The sequence below is a fragment of the Nicotiana attenuata genome, unplaced genomic scaffold, assembly GCF_001879085.1.
Source record: "Nicotiana attenuata strain UT unplaced genomic scaffold, NIATTr2, whole genome shotgun sequence".
NCBI classification, from domain to species: Eukaryota; Viridiplantae; Streptophyta; class Magnoliopsida; order Solanales; family Solanaceae; genus Nicotiana; species Nicotiana attenuata.
Genome location: NW_017673883.1, coordinates 88,530 through 104,610, shown reverse-complemented (window position 1 = coordinate 104,610; position 16,081 = coordinate 88,530). Strand labels below are relative to the sequence as shown.

Here is a 16,081-nt window from a genome sequence, read left to right as displayed (position 1 = left end):
ACACTGACATTATAAATAGTTTTATATTATCACTAAATCTTAATCTATGATAGATTATCTATATCAATTACTAATGAAGTAACTTGCTTGTATATTTTGTTTGTATAATTATATACACGCACATAAAATTTGAACCTCAAATTTTTTGATACATCAAACTTTTTTATAATAATCGTGGTGTATAAGACAACTTGCATATACCTTGATTATTTAAGTACCGAGTAACCTTATTTAGAACCCAAATAGAAAGAAATTACTTATATTTTTTGTTTATGTTAGAATTTTAATCTTCAAAATCTGCATCCAGCTAGTATATCATACTCTTAAAATTTAAATGCTTTATTTGGTAAATCAATCGCACGTGTTCAGTATAAGTTCAATCTCTCTTTTTATTGATTTTTCTTTCTTCAAATTCTTAGTTAACTCCCTCTTTAGTATATTCTCACTGTTTCCGTTTGTTTAATTAAATTCATCCACGCAGTCTTTTATCTCCCGCAATAGTAGAGATTGAAAATGTCCCCAACCTCATATACTCCATCCGGTCCACAATAAGTGACCAATTTGCTTAAATTCTATACAAAAATACCTAATATGACTAAATTACGCTTAATTAAATATTTAATGTAAGGAGTAAGAACACTTTTTAGGAATATGTACATAAGGGTAATTTTGTAAAAACAAATTGAATTTTTTCTTGATTATATAAATGGACACTTATTTTGGACAAAAATAAAAAAGCAAATTGGTCACTTATTATGGATTGGAGGGAGTAATAATTATTAGCTAAAAAGTGTAAAAAGGGAATATAAACCTAACATCCAATCATAATGGTGGTTACACTAATTAATTGTCTTTGCTATAACTAGCAATCAAAGAACTAAATGAGATGAATTAAAATGATACTTAACTAATTAGGGGGACATAAACCTAATAACCTACATACGGCCAAGATATAAGGCGAGGAGTTAGAATTTTAAATTTATGGATTTTAAATTCTAAAAAGACAGCTTATTGGATTTTGAATAAATTATTTATATATAGTAAACAAATGCCAACTTTGCTTACATTTTAATTTAAAACTATGATGAAATTAATTGAAATAAGCTAAACAACACAATAACAACAACAATTCAGTGAAATCTTACAAGTGGGGTCTGGGGAGGGTAGTGAGTTCGCAAACCTTACCCCTACCCGAAGGAATAGAGAGACTGTTTACCATCGGCCTAGTTCTCCTAAACAACACAGTCTTGTGATACTCTAGTTCTCCATATTTTCCAAATAATATTTTTAAATTTAAATTCGAAAAAGGAGAAATAAGACCATCATTTGCAATGAGATGGCGGAAAACCTTTATTTCGAAATGGATGCAGCGTTCGTTAAGTTCAGAAACAGAAAACAATTAAAATAAAAGTCAAGTCAGGTTGGCGCATGAAAATAAAAATAAAAATAAATAGAGTCAGGTTGGAACGCCAACGAGCTACCCAATATATTCACGAAATAGGAAAAAAGAAAAAGAAAAACCGCATGCAGGAAAAAAGAGAAAAGAGTAACAAACCAAGAGAGAACACATCAGAAAGCAGCAGTATACAGAATTGTAGTACCAACGGCGAGTCACCCACCGGAGAGAGAAGAATATTCCCACTCACTGTGGTGCTCGCCGGAACCTCCATCGTCTCCGGCTGCCGGAAATTCTCTTTAAGAACCACTGTACTCTCTCTCTCTACCCTTCTCTGATTCTGTATGTTTTTCTATCTGATCTTCTCTTTACAATTTGTAAAGCTTCATAGTTTATTTATTCCATGGGTTATTTCTTGTTTCCTTGCTAACTTGCTTCCTATTTTATTGACCTTTATGTGCAGTGTTACATGGATAATTATCAGTTAATTAATTTAAAAAAAAATACCCAACAGCTTTCCGAAAAAGAACTACTGTAGTAATTTTTTTCTTTGATGTTTTTGGCTAGAATAAAGCAGTGGGTATAGAGATATAGTAGAATTGTGCAACTGATCACAACTAGTTCAACATATATGTGTTTTGGCTTGGTTGGGGGGGGGGGGGGGGGGTAAGGATTTTCACTAAGGGAATTCAAATATAAATAAGTAAATACACGAAGAGCTCTTGGGTTGTGTTAAGGGGATTCAACATATATTGTATATACTTAAAAAATAATCTTGACCTTGTATATACAGTTTACTTTTCCAGCGCGCCTCCTAGATCTGCCCCTGGTTGTAATACTTGCTATATATCTAGAAATCAATTCTTTGTAGAAATATTGCTGTGTAGATTTTTATGCTAGAATAACTCCGAATGATCATAACATAAGATTTGCATAAGTAGGATGAATGGAGTCTTACAGTGCCTTACACCTTGAATTTTGCTTTGTTTAGTTGATCAATAGTTTCTCTTAATACATGCAGTGCCCATGGTGGCATTATTTGCATTAAGAAAGTGTAATTTATGCAAGTAAATGCGCAATCAAAGAAAATTTTTATTCATTCAAAGAGAATCGATTACAAGGTTATTGCAATTCATAAACCCAATCAACAATCAAGATTACAGTGACCAAAAAAAGGAAATATCTTTCCTGCTCCAACTTGGTCCTAGAATTGAGAAGATGGACATGAGAAAGAGAGAGAAGGTAAGGAGAGGTGATAGAGAGATAAGATCATTTGGGAGGTAATGTACCAGAATTTAGTTAAACTTCCCAGCCTACAACGACATCGAAGACAGTTCCTTATAGTTGTACTGTGTGGATTGTTTAAAGGGTTACAAAAGGTTTTGTAAAAGTATTGCCTACTCCACCCATTGTCTTAGGTTTTGGATTGGATGTCTGAATTTTCAACATGGTATTAGAGCCAACTTTTGGTAAGCCCGTTCTTACTTATATGTCCGCATCAACATTCACGGGTGCACTACGGAATCTGGTTACACATACGAAGGGTACTGAGTTAAATAGTTGTCCTATATGGACTGTGTAAGGGACTAAGGGTTTCTCAAGGAGTTTATGGGGTTCGCTCTAGGATGGCCAGTGGTTGAAGGAACTGGCTGTATGTGACAACCTACTATCTTCTTTAATTGGAAAATATCAAACACTGGATGCATAGGTGAATTAGCAGGTACTGCCAGCTTGTATGCCTCGAAAGGCTTCATAGGGATCGTAATGTTATGCATACATCTTAATGTTCTTTTGAAGGTTGATTCAACGACTCTTGGCAACAGATATCTTGGCTCTTGCATCCATGAAGAACGTAGCGAAATGCCATACTTGGTGTGAATTGCAGAACCGCGTGAACTGTCGAATCTTTGTATGCAAGTTGCCAGGACGCCTTTAGGCCGAGTGCACGTCTCATGCATTGCATATCAAAAAGAAAAAACAGAAAAGAAAAGGTTGATTCAAGTTCAAGATTGGCTATAGGATTGTAACTTTAGATACACCTGTGCCATTTCTGAAACCCCTTGTAACCTCCTTTCTACGTAAAATATTTCATTCTGCTTGGGCTTGATTCAGATTATCCTTGATTGTCTGCATCATTTTGTTGTCTCTGTTGTACCATATCTTCTTTTATACCATATTTTGTTCTGCTGGTAAAAGGGAAGGAGGCTGCTCTTGTCCAATGGACAGCCATATCCGGCAAAGTGTGATGGTGTACGCTTGAGAACAGAGTGGTAGTTGTAGTACCATCATTCTGCCAGCACAGTCCACTTACACCATTGCTTTGTCTTCTTTTTATTTATTTATTTATTTATTTATTTGTTACACCATTATTTTGACCTTTGAGATTTCATTGCCTTGTGGTAGCCTTTTAAACACTTATTAATCCGTTCATTCATTTGTTTACAAATGGTAGGCTGTACAAATGTTAAGAGCAGTTTCCATTGCCTTGAATAGATTCTGTAAAGATGAACTAGTAAAACCAGGATCCTCATATATGGAGATGGACTGTGGTAAGCCATGCAGCTTATATACCTCCTGTAGGAAGGATTTTCAAGGCAATAAAAACAACCATGTTTTGTCAATCCATCTTCACCAGTATAACATCTTTCTTTTAGGAAGAGAGAACACCTTTATGAAATCCATTGAGATAAATTCCATGCATGAGCTGGTATGGTTGATGTTTGCGGTAAAACATGGTAGGGGATAGCTTCTGACTTGGTTCTCTGACAAGTGATATTTTGACAAGAACTTGTATACTTCTCCTTCATCTTAGCCCAATGGAAAAGTAGCTAGATCTGTTTCAGTGTACTAATCTGGCTAGAGTGACCCTCAGTCAGTACCTTGTCGGAAAAAAAAAAGAACGAGCCCCAACTGGAGTTTGGCGAAGAACCTCCACAATCTTTCTTCTCTTTTTACTCTAGTGTAAATCCTCTTCTGGTATCTTCACATTTCACCTCCAAGAGCTTAACCTGGATTGCAATCAGGTTGTATAGTCAGTTCTGCTACAAGCTGCTGGGCTTCTCCATTTGAATCATAAGATGCAAGTATAATGAGGGACATACTATAGATTCCTCCTGGTCTTTACATCTCATATATAAGGCATCTAAAGCCCTATTTCCGGAGCCTTTCTTATACTGTACCTCATAGCCTATGCCTCAATGTAGCACACCCCTTCTGTTGAAAGATTAGTCGCCTTCTGTTCCAGCAAATATTCCATGCTTTCTATTCTGATTGATTTTCTCTTTGAAGATATATAATGGGTCTTTTCCTCCCTTTTATTGTAAAGAAATCTTCCATACCCTTCTATCTTGTGTCAGTTTCTAGTATCAAAGTCCCGGGAAAGTATGATAATATTGATACTGCTGCCTTGCTCATGGCTTGTATGTGTTCACACAATGCCTTTTTGTGGTTCTTCAGCAAGTACATGCATTCTTCTTCAAGAGGTTGTTCAGAAACTTACTGATCTCCTCATAAGGTTTTATAAACCCTTTATAGTAACTAGTGAGACCTAGAAACCTAGAAGCTCCTCCAATGCTTTGAGATTTTTAGGTTTGGACCGAGAGACTATGATCTATATTAGATAGGTCAGTGGGTACACCTCCTCCTGTTATAATATGCCCATCTATCATACCTTCAGTTGAGAAAACGAGTACACGTGACCTCTTTGTAAATAGTTGTTCCCGCCTTCCTATCTTCAGAGTCTGACTGAAGTGGCTAATCTGACCCTTTAAAGAGAAAATGTAGACTAATACGCCATTGGAAAAAGAACAATATGGACTGTCTAAGCTGATTTTTGAAAAACTATGATTCATTAGGCTCTGAAATGTGGTTGGAACGTTATTCAACCAAAGAACACTACCTTGAGGCTTGAACGTTGATGGATTGGGTCGTAAAACCTGTTTTACAAAAGTCAGATTCCTGCTTCCGTTGATTTCTTAGATTGATGATATCCATCCCTCAAATCTATCTTAGAGTATATAGCCTTGATCTTGCCAACTCATCAAGAAAAATCATCCATAAGAGGGATGAGAAATTTGTCCTTCACACACACCTTCTTAAGCTTTCTATAGTCAAAACAAAGCCTCCATGAACCATCCTTCTTTTTCACCAAAAGGTCCTGATATAAATGGTGAATGTCTAGGTTGAAGGAAACCATTCTTAAGCATTTTAGCAACCAGTTCCTCAATTTCATTTTTCTGAAAATTGCTACAACTATAGGGTCTTATGCTCAGAGGTTTAGCCCCAAGGTTTCAACGCTATAACACGATCTGGCATCGATCGGGTCTTTGGTCCCTTAAAAGCATCTTGATGCTCCTCTAACACTTGTGTAATTTCAGTGGGAAACTCTTGTTGTTCTTTTTTCCTGTTGTGCCTGGTGTGAGTATGTGTCAAATCGCTTAGCCTTTCCATATTAACTGACCCATGATAGAAACTTAAATGGCTTGTAGTTATTTTACTCATTCAATCCCATTAAGAAATGGACACTAACCCGAAAGCTAGCTAATGAGGTGAGTATTATCCACGACCGCCTAAGGAGACAACAACCCCTTTTCTCAACCAATATGAGACACCTGAACAACCCCACGCCCAAGATTGTTCAATGGACCGTGGACAACATAATGTGGGGCCCAACATGGGGAAACACAACAAGAGGGTGGATGTGGCTCTAATACCATGTTAAAAAATTGATTTTGGGCTGGACCTTTTTTTTAAAATTCCTTTTGATAACCAAGAAATCATTGAGTGTCATTTGGCGCACGGTCTGAAACTCGATGGATAATGGGACCGCCCTTTATCCTTCTCCACTTAAATACCAGACTTTTATTCGCAATAGAGTTTGAACTCTTGACGTGCGCCTAACCCACACATTAAAGTTGCACTCATACCACTGAGCCAAAGCCTTGTGGGCGTGGATCTTGTGCCTAACTTAACTCCATAATCTAGCTCATAGGTGAGGTTTGCCCATGGCTATATAAGGAGACAACAATCCATTCTTTCAACAGATGTGGAGCACACTAGCACTTTGTGCTCGTTTGTTCAAAGTATTTATCATTGGATAAGCTGATTATCAGTAATTCCTTTTTCAGATTATTGAAAAACGCAAACCGCGGCTTGGGAATTCTCTCTTGACCAGGAAAGAATTGTTTAGTGTTATTGATAAATTAGAAATCAAATGTTGGACTAATTTGAATTAACTTGAGGCGACAATGAAGTTATATACTGATGGACCTTTATCACTCTTTTTTCTCGTTTCCATTTTCATTTCCTTATTATGCAGCATCGTGATGGCTCTTGGAATTTATGTTGAAATTGCATGGAGTTCTCCTATTCTTCCTTGATGAGAATTTTATTGATGTTAATGTGTTTAAGTTGTGTTCAAATTGCACATGTGCCTTTGTGTTTGATAGGTTCGTGGTCTCAAATTATGAAGCCACACTCAACTGATGATTTAACCAAAGCCAATGCGGACAGTGAGAGTCGCATAAGAGAAAGTGAGTATGTGAGGCTTGTTATAAGAAATGAACCTAGAATAGCTGAGGCAGATAATTTAGAGTCTCAATTACCAGCCAGAAAACGGTCTGCTGTGTGGTGTTTCAAGGCAATGATATGGTGTTCTATCACAGTATTCGTTCTTGTAATCTTCATAAAATGGGGACTGCCCTTTCTTTTTGAGAAGGTATTTCATCTCACTTCGCTTATGCCTTTGTGCCCTGTGTAGGCAAATTAGCATGTATCAGATTTCATTTTAATAAATTCATTGCATTCTAATGTAACCTATGTCGTGTCACTACTCAGAAGAGCATCAGTCACGTGTACTTGTTTTCCAAGGGCGCAAAAATAGAGCTTTCTTTAAAAACTTCGACCAAGGTCTAAAAATAGGGACAATCACTTTTGAATTATTTATTTTAAGAACTTTTGCAGTCGAGAAAAAATAGTTCTATATGTTTCATGTTGTTATGAGAAGGACGGTGTAAATGAAAATGATTCTGTGCAAGTTTCCATGTTTAAGAGTCTCGATGGAGCTTTCAAAGGCGTCTGCTCTTGCAAGTTGCAACAAATGGTTATTCTCTTTTTTTAGAAGTAGAGTTTCATAGTAAAGTCAATTTTCCTTCTTATTTTGTGTTCCTACAATGCAGTACTTAGCTTTATCATCTTGAAACCATCGAATACTTGACCACCACTGTCATTTAATAGTGGTATCGGATTCTTAATGTTTCTTTTTACATAGGTTCTCATTCCATTCCTACAATGGGAATCCACTGCATTTGGCCGTCCAGTTCTTGCCCTCGTACTTGTAGCTTCTTTAGCTTTCTTTCCAGTGGTCCTACTTCCTTCTGGACCATCGATGTGGCTCGCAGGAATGATCTTTGGATATGGTCTCGGATTTGTCATAATCACGGTTGGAACAACAATTGGGATGATCCTGCCATGCTTGATTGGTTTGCTTTTCCGAGATAGAATTCATGTAAGATTGGTTACGTTTTATATAGTCTCTACTGATTCATCAATTTTAACATTTGCCAATTTACATTTCCTCCTTGTCCTACATATGGCATATTTGATCTCATGTGCAGCAATGGTTGAAGAGATGGCCTCGGCAGGCTACCTTGGTTAGATTGGCAGGAGAAGGAAGTTGGTTCCATCAATTTCGTGTGGTTGCATTATTTAGGGTTTCTCCATTCCCATACACAATCTTCAATTATGCAGTAGTAGTTACAAGCATGAGTTTCTGGCCTTATTTATGTGGATCAATAGCAGGAATGATTCCTGAAGCCTTTATATACATCTACAGGTAAAAACCCTGCCTATCCCTATCCCTACCCCTTTCTATCAATAAATGGTCATTCCTTGTACAATTAATTTTTTCTTCCTGCAATTTGTTTGTAGTGGTCGGCTAATAAAGACATTTGCTGATGTCCAATACGGAAACATCCACCTGACTCCAGTTGAGATTGTATATAATGTAAGTTCCTTCATCATAGCAATCATCACAACAGTAGTTTTTACGGTGTATACGAAGAGGACACTGGATGAACTTGAAAGGGCTGAAGATATTGAGGGTGAAGGCTCTGTATTTGACAATGGCAAGCTGGAAATGGGGCCGCTTCCCAGTGGTAAAATCATGCGTTTGGATTGAAAGAAGGGACAACTTTCCTACCAAATGCTGTTGGAGGGAATATATTTCATCTTTTAGTAACAAGGGTCTCCAGCATGGGATATCTAAGGAGCCTAGTGTAAATAAATTTAGCACAGATGCCTCCTTTTATATCCTTCCATATTTGTAATTACAAAATCAAAAGGGAAAAAAAATAAAGAAGAAAAAGTTTTGCATAAAGCTATGATGTCTAACTAACTGATTCTATTCTTTCATCAAGTAATGATAGTCTAACTTTGTTACAGAGAAAACAATTGGTTACCTGAGAATGGATGAGCCTGTTTTTGTCTTTAGTATATTGAAACTATTATTTGTGAAAGGCTAACTGATTACACCAAAGATCAAGGTAACATAGGCTTGTTTTGTTGGCAAAGTTCAGCAGATGATGAGATATGCCTTCAATGACTGCTTGTGCAAGTATTTGATACTGTGAAAATAAGTTAAAATATTTTTTACACTGTTGGTACATATAATTGAACTCTATGGTTAATGTGAGACATTTTGGGTAGTGGGGTAACGACTATGAACATTTGTCATGAACTTTTAACGGGGGATATAAATGAACAATTTTAGTGTATAGACCTCAATTAAATCTTAGGTTCAAGTCTCTTGAAGAAAGAATTTGTGTGGTTATTATGCAAATTTATAGTAGTATAAATCATGGAAAGTCGATAGAATCCCATTTCTTTCCTATGCTTCTAAATCTTTCCTTTTAGTCATCTAGTTGCATTTTTTTGGGTGATTTTTTAAAAAAAAGCCAGATTTACAATTGGTCGTTCAAAAATAGCCCAATTTCAAAAGTAATCGAAATTTAGCCACTTTTATGTAAAGATAAATCTGAGCGAAAACACTGTTCAAAACCCGGAAAATACTCCAGTATATTNTACTGAACGCGAAAACTACAGTTTACCAAAACCCGGAAAGTACTACCAGTTATATTATGCTGGAGTTCCAGCATAAGTATACTTGAACTCCAGCATATTATACTGGAGTTCCAGGATAGTATGCTGGAACTCCAGCATAATATGATGGAGTTCCAGCATAAATACACTAGAACTCCAGCATAATATACTGGAGTTCCAGCAAGTATAATGGTCCAGTATAATATACTGGAGTTTGGAGCACCAGTGCTCCAGTCTCCAGTATATTATACTGGAGCCAGCAAAGTATACCGATCCAGCATAATATGCTGGAGTTCATACACAAGTGCACCGAACTCCAGTATATTATGCTGGACCGGTCTCTATTGCAGCAAAACGGTGGCTATTTTTCATTGACTTGGTAAACGCTAGCTATTTTTGATTGACCAGTCCGAAAACTGGCTATACCGTGAAATTTTGGCATTTTTTTTTACTTTATTTTCGTTTCTCTAATTTTAAGTTCCTAACTGTTACTACTACATTTTTTTAATCTAGATTTTCAGCTTGAAAGAATATCTTTAGTAGTTTCTACATTATTCAGTTCTAAAAGATATTCAATATATATTTAAAAAAGTTTTCATGTTTTTGGTAGTAAAGTTGGAATACCTTGATGATTAAAATAATTTGTTGAGTTGAAAATTGTTTGACACATCCAGATGAAAAAAAAAGACATTTAACATTTTGGGACATTTGTATCTATACCCGCTTTTTGTGTCACGTTTTAACTTGTGCCCGCTTTGCAAAAAAAATTGCAAGCGTACCCGCTTTTTCGCATAACTTCAGCATACGGGGTTGAAGTAGCAAAGACAATCACGCAAAACTTCAGCATTCTAGTAGCCGGGCAAGAAGTTCAGCTCTAGAGTTGAAGTTTTGTTTTGTAATTTGCGAACTTCAGCTCTAGAGCTGAAGTTTTTATTTTGTAACTCGCGAACTTCAGCTCTAGAGCTGAAGTTTTTGTTTTTGTGTTTTTGTTTTGTAACTGGTGAACTTCAGCTCTAGAGCTGAAGTTTTTGTTTTTGTAACTGGCGAACTTCAGCTCTAGAGCTGAAGTTTTTGTTTTGTAACTGGGGAACTTCAGCTCTAGAGCTGAAGTTTTTGTTTTTGTAACTGGCGAACTTCAGCTCTAGAGCTGAAGTTTTTGTTTTGTAACTGGCGAAAAGTTTTTGTTTTGTAACTGGGGAACTTCAGCTCTAGAGCTGAAGTTTTTGTCTTTGTAACTGGGGAACTTCAGCTCTAGAGCTGAAGTTTTTGTTCTATATTTGATTAACTTCAGCATGTTGTAGGCCTCTTCGGCTTATTAGTCTCTGCAGCCTTGCTCTTCTCAACCTTGGATTCATTACCTCCTTTTGATCGTTTGGAACGACGCAAAGGAGTGGAGAAGTAGTCAATTTTGTTATGTTTTTTCTTCTCTGTTTGTGGTTTACCAGTGATATTTCGAAGTTCTGCTATGATTTTTGAAAGTCCAACACTGGCTAATTGAGCCTGTAATTAAATAAAATCAGCTATAGGAATTTAAAATTGACAGAAAAGAGATACTCAAAATGGAGAGAAGAAGAATCATTCAAAAGCAACCCAAGAGGGAGACAGTGAAATTTCAAAGAACTTTTATTGTCTCTTGATTTGGGATTTTTAATGTTATAATAATCCAAGTGGAAGTCCTCAGTATATTTGCTTTAGCTTCATTAATCAAAGAGAGCAATGTTTAAGTCATCGTTGTAGAAGAAGAAAGAAGAAAACGAAGGAGGAGGAGAAAGGGGGCTGAAGTTGTTTAAAAAGTGGGTAAAAGTTAAAACTTTAAAAAAAAATGGGTATAGGTTAAATGGGGGCGACCAAACAGGGCGCCCCGTGTAATTTTTACTAACATTTTAACTTATTTAGAATGCAAAATGGCCTCCGACCCACTTAAACTTGTATCCATTTGTCAACCAGGTACATAAACTTTTTGAATTTTCCCATTTGAACATTCCAACTCAACTATTTGTGCGTTAATAGACACCCGGTTAAATCGACTCATTGTTTCTGATTTTACAGAGGACTAGAAACTACTTTGAAGATGAGAAAACTTGAAGCAGAAGTGATTTTTCTTTTATCTTGGCATTTGGGTTTCAGAAGTTTATTAAGATTTTTTTCTTTCTTCTTCATGTTTTTCGTTTCTGGATTTTAGTTTTGATGTATAGAAAAGTGATTGTAGGTTTCCAATGGGAAAGATGGTGGTAGTGTTAGCGGCGGTATTGCTGCTGGAATGCCGAATCAGAGTTCTGAAAACAAAGAAGAGAAGCTGCAGGTGGTATATGGTTGCAGTGGAGATGGTAGAACCCGTTGAGGATGGGGTATTTTGAGGAGCATTTGTTAAATTGGTTTATTAAAAAAAGGTAGGACCCACCAATTACGCATGTCAAACTATAAAAGGCTGATTAAGTGACGTGGCGATTATGTCATCGTGACCGAGAAACACGCCTAATTGGAGGTGTCTATTGATGTGTAAATAGTTGAGTTGGGATGTTTAAATGGGAAAACCCAAAGTTTTTGCACCGGGTTGACAAATAGGTACAAGTTTAAGTGGCTCAGAGACCATTTTACCTATTTCGAAGTAGTAAAGTTTTCTATGGTTTCTGTTGATGGTACTGATATATTGTCTTTTTTCGTCTTTTTCGTTTTCTTGTGCCGAGGGTCTACCGAAAACAATCTCTCTACACCATCGGAGAAGGGGTAAGGTATGCGTACACACTACCCTCCCCAGACCCCTCACCCGTAGGATTTTACTGGGTTATTGTCGTTGTTAGAAGTAGTAAAGTTGCGAAGGGTACTGCCAAGAGCTCAGGCAGATTAGATGCTAATACCTATGTTAGGGACTACCGCACCCAAGAGTGCATGAGCAGTCGATGAAGTGGGAGAAATTATAAAAAGAAAATAAGGTTCAACTTTTAGTAAAGACAAAACAAGCTAGGAATTCATCACATCTGCTAAATTTTGGTGGAAAGAATCATACCCAAGTTAACCTTAACACCGCGTCATAACAAGTATTATACCTACTTCACAATCCCCAATGTAAAGTCAAAGCAAAACGGTAGACTAGATCACTTGCTGCGGAAGGACTATTCCTTGGTCTCTAGTTGAAATTTGGTTCCAATGGCGAATCTCAATATATTAGACAAAAGCTCAAATTCGGATCCCATTGATCTGTTGCAAATGCAGAAGGTTGCATCTTTTATATCTTGACAGTTCTGATACATCTGAGTTTCGTTTCTACGTATATAAACTGCCAAATAGTAAAATTTATGCCATATATATAGTAAAATTACAAATACAACAAGACAGTCAATTTGGTATGAACTATCAGGAGGAATGACCTTAACATCCACTAACATGCTAGCATTCCTGGATCTATTACCCACTAGAGAGCATAGATTGCCAGGACTACTAAGTGGATCACTCCAAAGATGACCATTGACAAACATATCGAGAGAACGATCAGTTGAAATTAGTTTTGATACGACGTTCAATGCTAATCAAGTACATGACTAGCAATACTTGCAATTTACTTACAAATGACGACAAATTGACAATCTTTGGAAATCCAATTCACAAGCTTGATCGTTAATGTCATGGATTTCCCAATGCAAGGTCATGCCATGTATCCCCATCAACTTTTTGAGCCTCTTGATCTGCAAAAGGATATAAATCAATCATCCAAAAATGAGAACCGATAGGAAGTAGCCAACATGAAAATAACCAACAAATTAAACATGGCAAGAATTCCTCGGATGAGCAACATTGAAAACATAGTAATTCTGATCTGTTAACTCATTAATATGTAATATTCCTGATATCATAACTCAACAAAATGTGAGTGAACCAGGAAATATTAAAATTGGATCATGTATAGATATTCCTGATCCCATTAGTGCCGAAGCCCATTTCAGAAATAACCTAACTATAGCCTTCAAGTTCTTCTCATTACATCTCATCAAATGCTTATAAGCAAATCCACATGATGAGATCATGAAGTGATGTACGGTATAAGGGGTTCAACACGACAGAGAACGGAAACCTTTCAGCAAACACCAATCGTGGATCGAACAGAGGCTAGATTAAACTTTAGAAATGTTTGGCAATCAGGCTTGCAAAGATGAATATAAAGTTCAGCTTTCTGCCTACAACCGACATAACCACACCAAGGAACTTGTATGTTAAAAGTAGTCCCTATCTAGGACACTATGGTAGAGGCCATATAATAGCATTCTGTTCTAACAGTCCTTGGCGATAAACAACATACACTTTTAAACAAATGATTAAGTGATAAATCACTCCCACGTTCAATATTTTTCCAAGTGTATGAATAAAAAAATACTTACTTGAGTCTTCATTGTCGTCAGTCTTTGGAAGTAGTACGGGTGGTAATGGGAGATCTGCAGTAATAGACCAATTAAAAGCAACAACGGTAAATTCTACTATGCATCAATTCTAAGGTAGTTGGGGTAAAATATAAATGCAAAATGAAAGTATGAGACAGAAAATTATAAAACGAATCCCTAATTTGCCACATATGATAGTTATTTAGTACTGGAATGAATGGACCTTACTAGAGTGAAACAGATGATTCATATTAAAAGGCGAAAAAAAAAAAGGAGCTCAATAACTCTGCAGGATTTTATAAAGGAAAGTGCAAATTAAGAAGAAAACTAAAAACTAAAAATGCAATTCAAGAATAATAACTAGAAATATAATCAAATATTATACGGACAACTGAATTGAAAAAAATTTATAATTAAGTGAATTATTTATCGTTTATACTGCTCTCTTCAACATAGAGTTCCATGTGTGATGCACGACTTGGCATCTTGCTGTCAAACAGAAGTGAGACAAAGCACTTACCACCGATCTAGTTCCAAGTTTCAATAAGAGTGATGCAGCCGATTCCGATTAATTTGGGATTGAAGCAAAGTTGATTGATTGATAGTATTAAATTAAATAGGTGAAAGAGGATAATACCATCTTCAGGCAAAGTATCTCGCATCCATTCCTCATCCACAATATCTATGAGGACTCCTAAGCTCAGGATTTGCTCTGCCATGCTTTGCTGCAAGGGCGGCTCTAGGGCTTGCCTTAGGCCCCAAATAATTAAGGCCTCAAAAATAAAAAGTACTACTATATTATTATATAATATATACTCTATAATTTATATTTATATAATTATTAATAAAAGATTTTAAATTTTAATAATTTTTAACATTTGGTAGACGTAAGATTGAGTGAGTTAATTGGAAAAAAAATTTCTCACTAAATTAAATAACATATTTACCTTCTCATTAATTTTATTTTTCTTTCTTTATGTACAGTCTTTTTTCATGGTTTTTACGATTTTACTTTCTAATTTCTAACTCCAATTCTCTAAATTAACTATTTCTTTTGGTCACATTTGATTGAACCACATACCAGAAAGCAAGTTCTTTTGTGTCTCATCTTTTTTAACTAAGAAAACTCCCCGAGGCAAATGTCGCAAGGTTCAAAAACATGATGAATAATGGGCTCACCCTTTACCATTTTCACTTAAGGGAAGAATTCAATACCATATGACGCGCGCCTAACTCATACATCATGAGTTGTGCTCTCATCACTATATCAAAGTCATGTAGGTTTTTTTTGTGTCTCAATATTATATGAATTTTAGAAAAGACGTTTCAGGGTCTTTTTAATATATTTTGGTTTAGGCCACCAGTTTTGTTAAGCTGCCCCTCATTGACAATCAACAATTATTTATAGACTACTGACCCACTATAAACGTACTGTTCAACCAGCTTCATTCACATTTGGTAACTGAATGACAAACTCGCTGCCTTTAATGCCCTTGTCATTGTTGCCTTATTTTAAGTGAGACTTATATTAGACAATATTAATGTTTGTAGAAAAATAATAAAGTACAAAAAAATTGTAAAAAAGAAAGAAAGATCTCAACTCTTAAACAGTAAAAATATTTTTAAAACTTTGAATTAAACTACTTAAATCTTCATATTAGTAAATATAGTTTCTACAACAATATCAGAGGTAACATATTGAAAATACATGTCTAATATCTCATTTATTTAAAAAAAAATTTCTAATATAAATAATAATATTACTATGTGAAGTTAAAGACTATGTCATTTAAGAATATATGCTATAAACAAGTATGAAAAAAATGGCAAGATTAATTTTTTTGCATATATGTGTGTATACATACTAATAAAAAAAGTATAAGCCTCTTATTAAAGTTTGGCTTTAGGCCACCAATTTTACGGAGCCGCCCTTGCTTTGCTGTCCATTTCAAAGATGAAATCTCTAGTTAGATGACAGAAACTCAAACAGGAAAATCCACATGTATGCGAAAAGTATCAAATTAAAGTCCCAGAACAGTTCCATATCTTTGGGCTAAAAGTCAAAATCCATCCTTCTTTGACTTGGAGAACTAAAAGTCCTTATTGTTTGTCAAACTGGTATACTTTTGGGCTAACCAAAACCGTTGGTTTTTTACAGAGGGAGCACCATGATTTCATCTCCAAAGATACCCGATAGGCATTAAGTTCGAAAACA

General features: G+C 35.8%; 2 protein-coding genes across 4 annotated transcripts; one reads left to right on the top strand and one right to left on the bottom strand.

Moving 5' to 3' along the window:
- Window positions 1-1,464: 1,464 nt before the first annotated feature.
- LOC109217539 (transmembrane protein 64-like) lies at window positions 1,465-8,884 on the top strand. Of its 3 annotated transcripts, none has more exons than XM_019381800.1 (5): window positions 1,469-1,738; window positions 6,844-7,112; window positions 7,665-7,901; window positions 8,011-8,228; window positions 8,324-8,884. In XM_019381800.1, exons 2-5 carry the CDS (start codon window positions 6,861-6,863, stop codon window positions 8,571-8,573), a joined length of 957 nt encoding a protein of 318 aa, XP_019237345.1. In that variant the 5' UTR covers window positions 1,469-1,738; window positions 6,844-6,860; the 3' UTR covers window positions 8,574-8,884. The 3 variants fall into 3 exon arrangements, with proteins under 3 accessions (XP_019237343.1, XP_019237345.1, XP_019237344.1); XM_019381799.1 differs by having other exon boundaries at window positions 1,470-1,707; XM_019381798.1 differs by lacking the exon at window positions 6,844-7,112 and having other exon boundaries at window positions 1,465-1,707.
- Window positions 8,885-12,692: 3,808 nt separating this feature from the next.
- Window positions 12,693-14,647, bottom strand: LOC109217540 (anaphase-promoting complex subunit 13-like). The gene is made up of 3 exons (XM_019381801.1): window positions 14,504-14,647; window positions 13,867-13,920; window positions 12,693-13,176 (listed from the first exon to the last, which is right to left on the bottom strand). Exons 1-3 carry the CDS (start codon window positions 14,583-14,585, stop codon window positions 13,115-13,117), a joined length of 198 nt encoding a protein of 65 aa, XP_019237346.1. The 5' UTR covers window positions 14,586-14,647; the 3' UTR covers window positions 12,693-13,114.
- Between the last annotated feature and the right edge of the window lie 1,434 nt (window positions 14,648-16,081).

Bases quoted from the DNA above. Each gene is read 5' to 3' on its own strand.
- LOC109217539 (XM_019381800.1), top strand. From the start codon at position 6,861: ATGAAGCCACACTCAACTGATGATTTAACCAAAGCCAATGCGGACAGT. The intron at 7,902-8,010 runs GTAAGATTGGTT...TCTCATGTGCAG, and splicing joins TTTTCCGAGATAGAATTCAT to CAATGGTTGAAGAGATGGCC. The intron at 8,229-8,323 runs GTAAAAACCCTG...ATTTGTTTGTAG, and splicing joins GCCTTTATATACATCTACAG to TGGTCGGCTAATAAAGACAT.
- LOC109217540 (XM_019381801.1), bottom strand. From the start codon at position 14,585: ATGGCAGAGCAAATCCTGAGCTTAGGAGTCCTCATAGATATTGTGGAT. The intron at 13,921-14,503 runs GTATTATCCTCT...CTATTACTGCAG, and splicing joins AGATACTTTGCCTGAAGATG to ATCTCCCATTACCACCCGTA. The intron at 13,177-13,866 runs GTAAGTATTTTT...ATCCTTTTGCAG, and splicing joins TGACGACAATGAAGACTCAA to ATCAAGAGGCTCAAAAAGTT.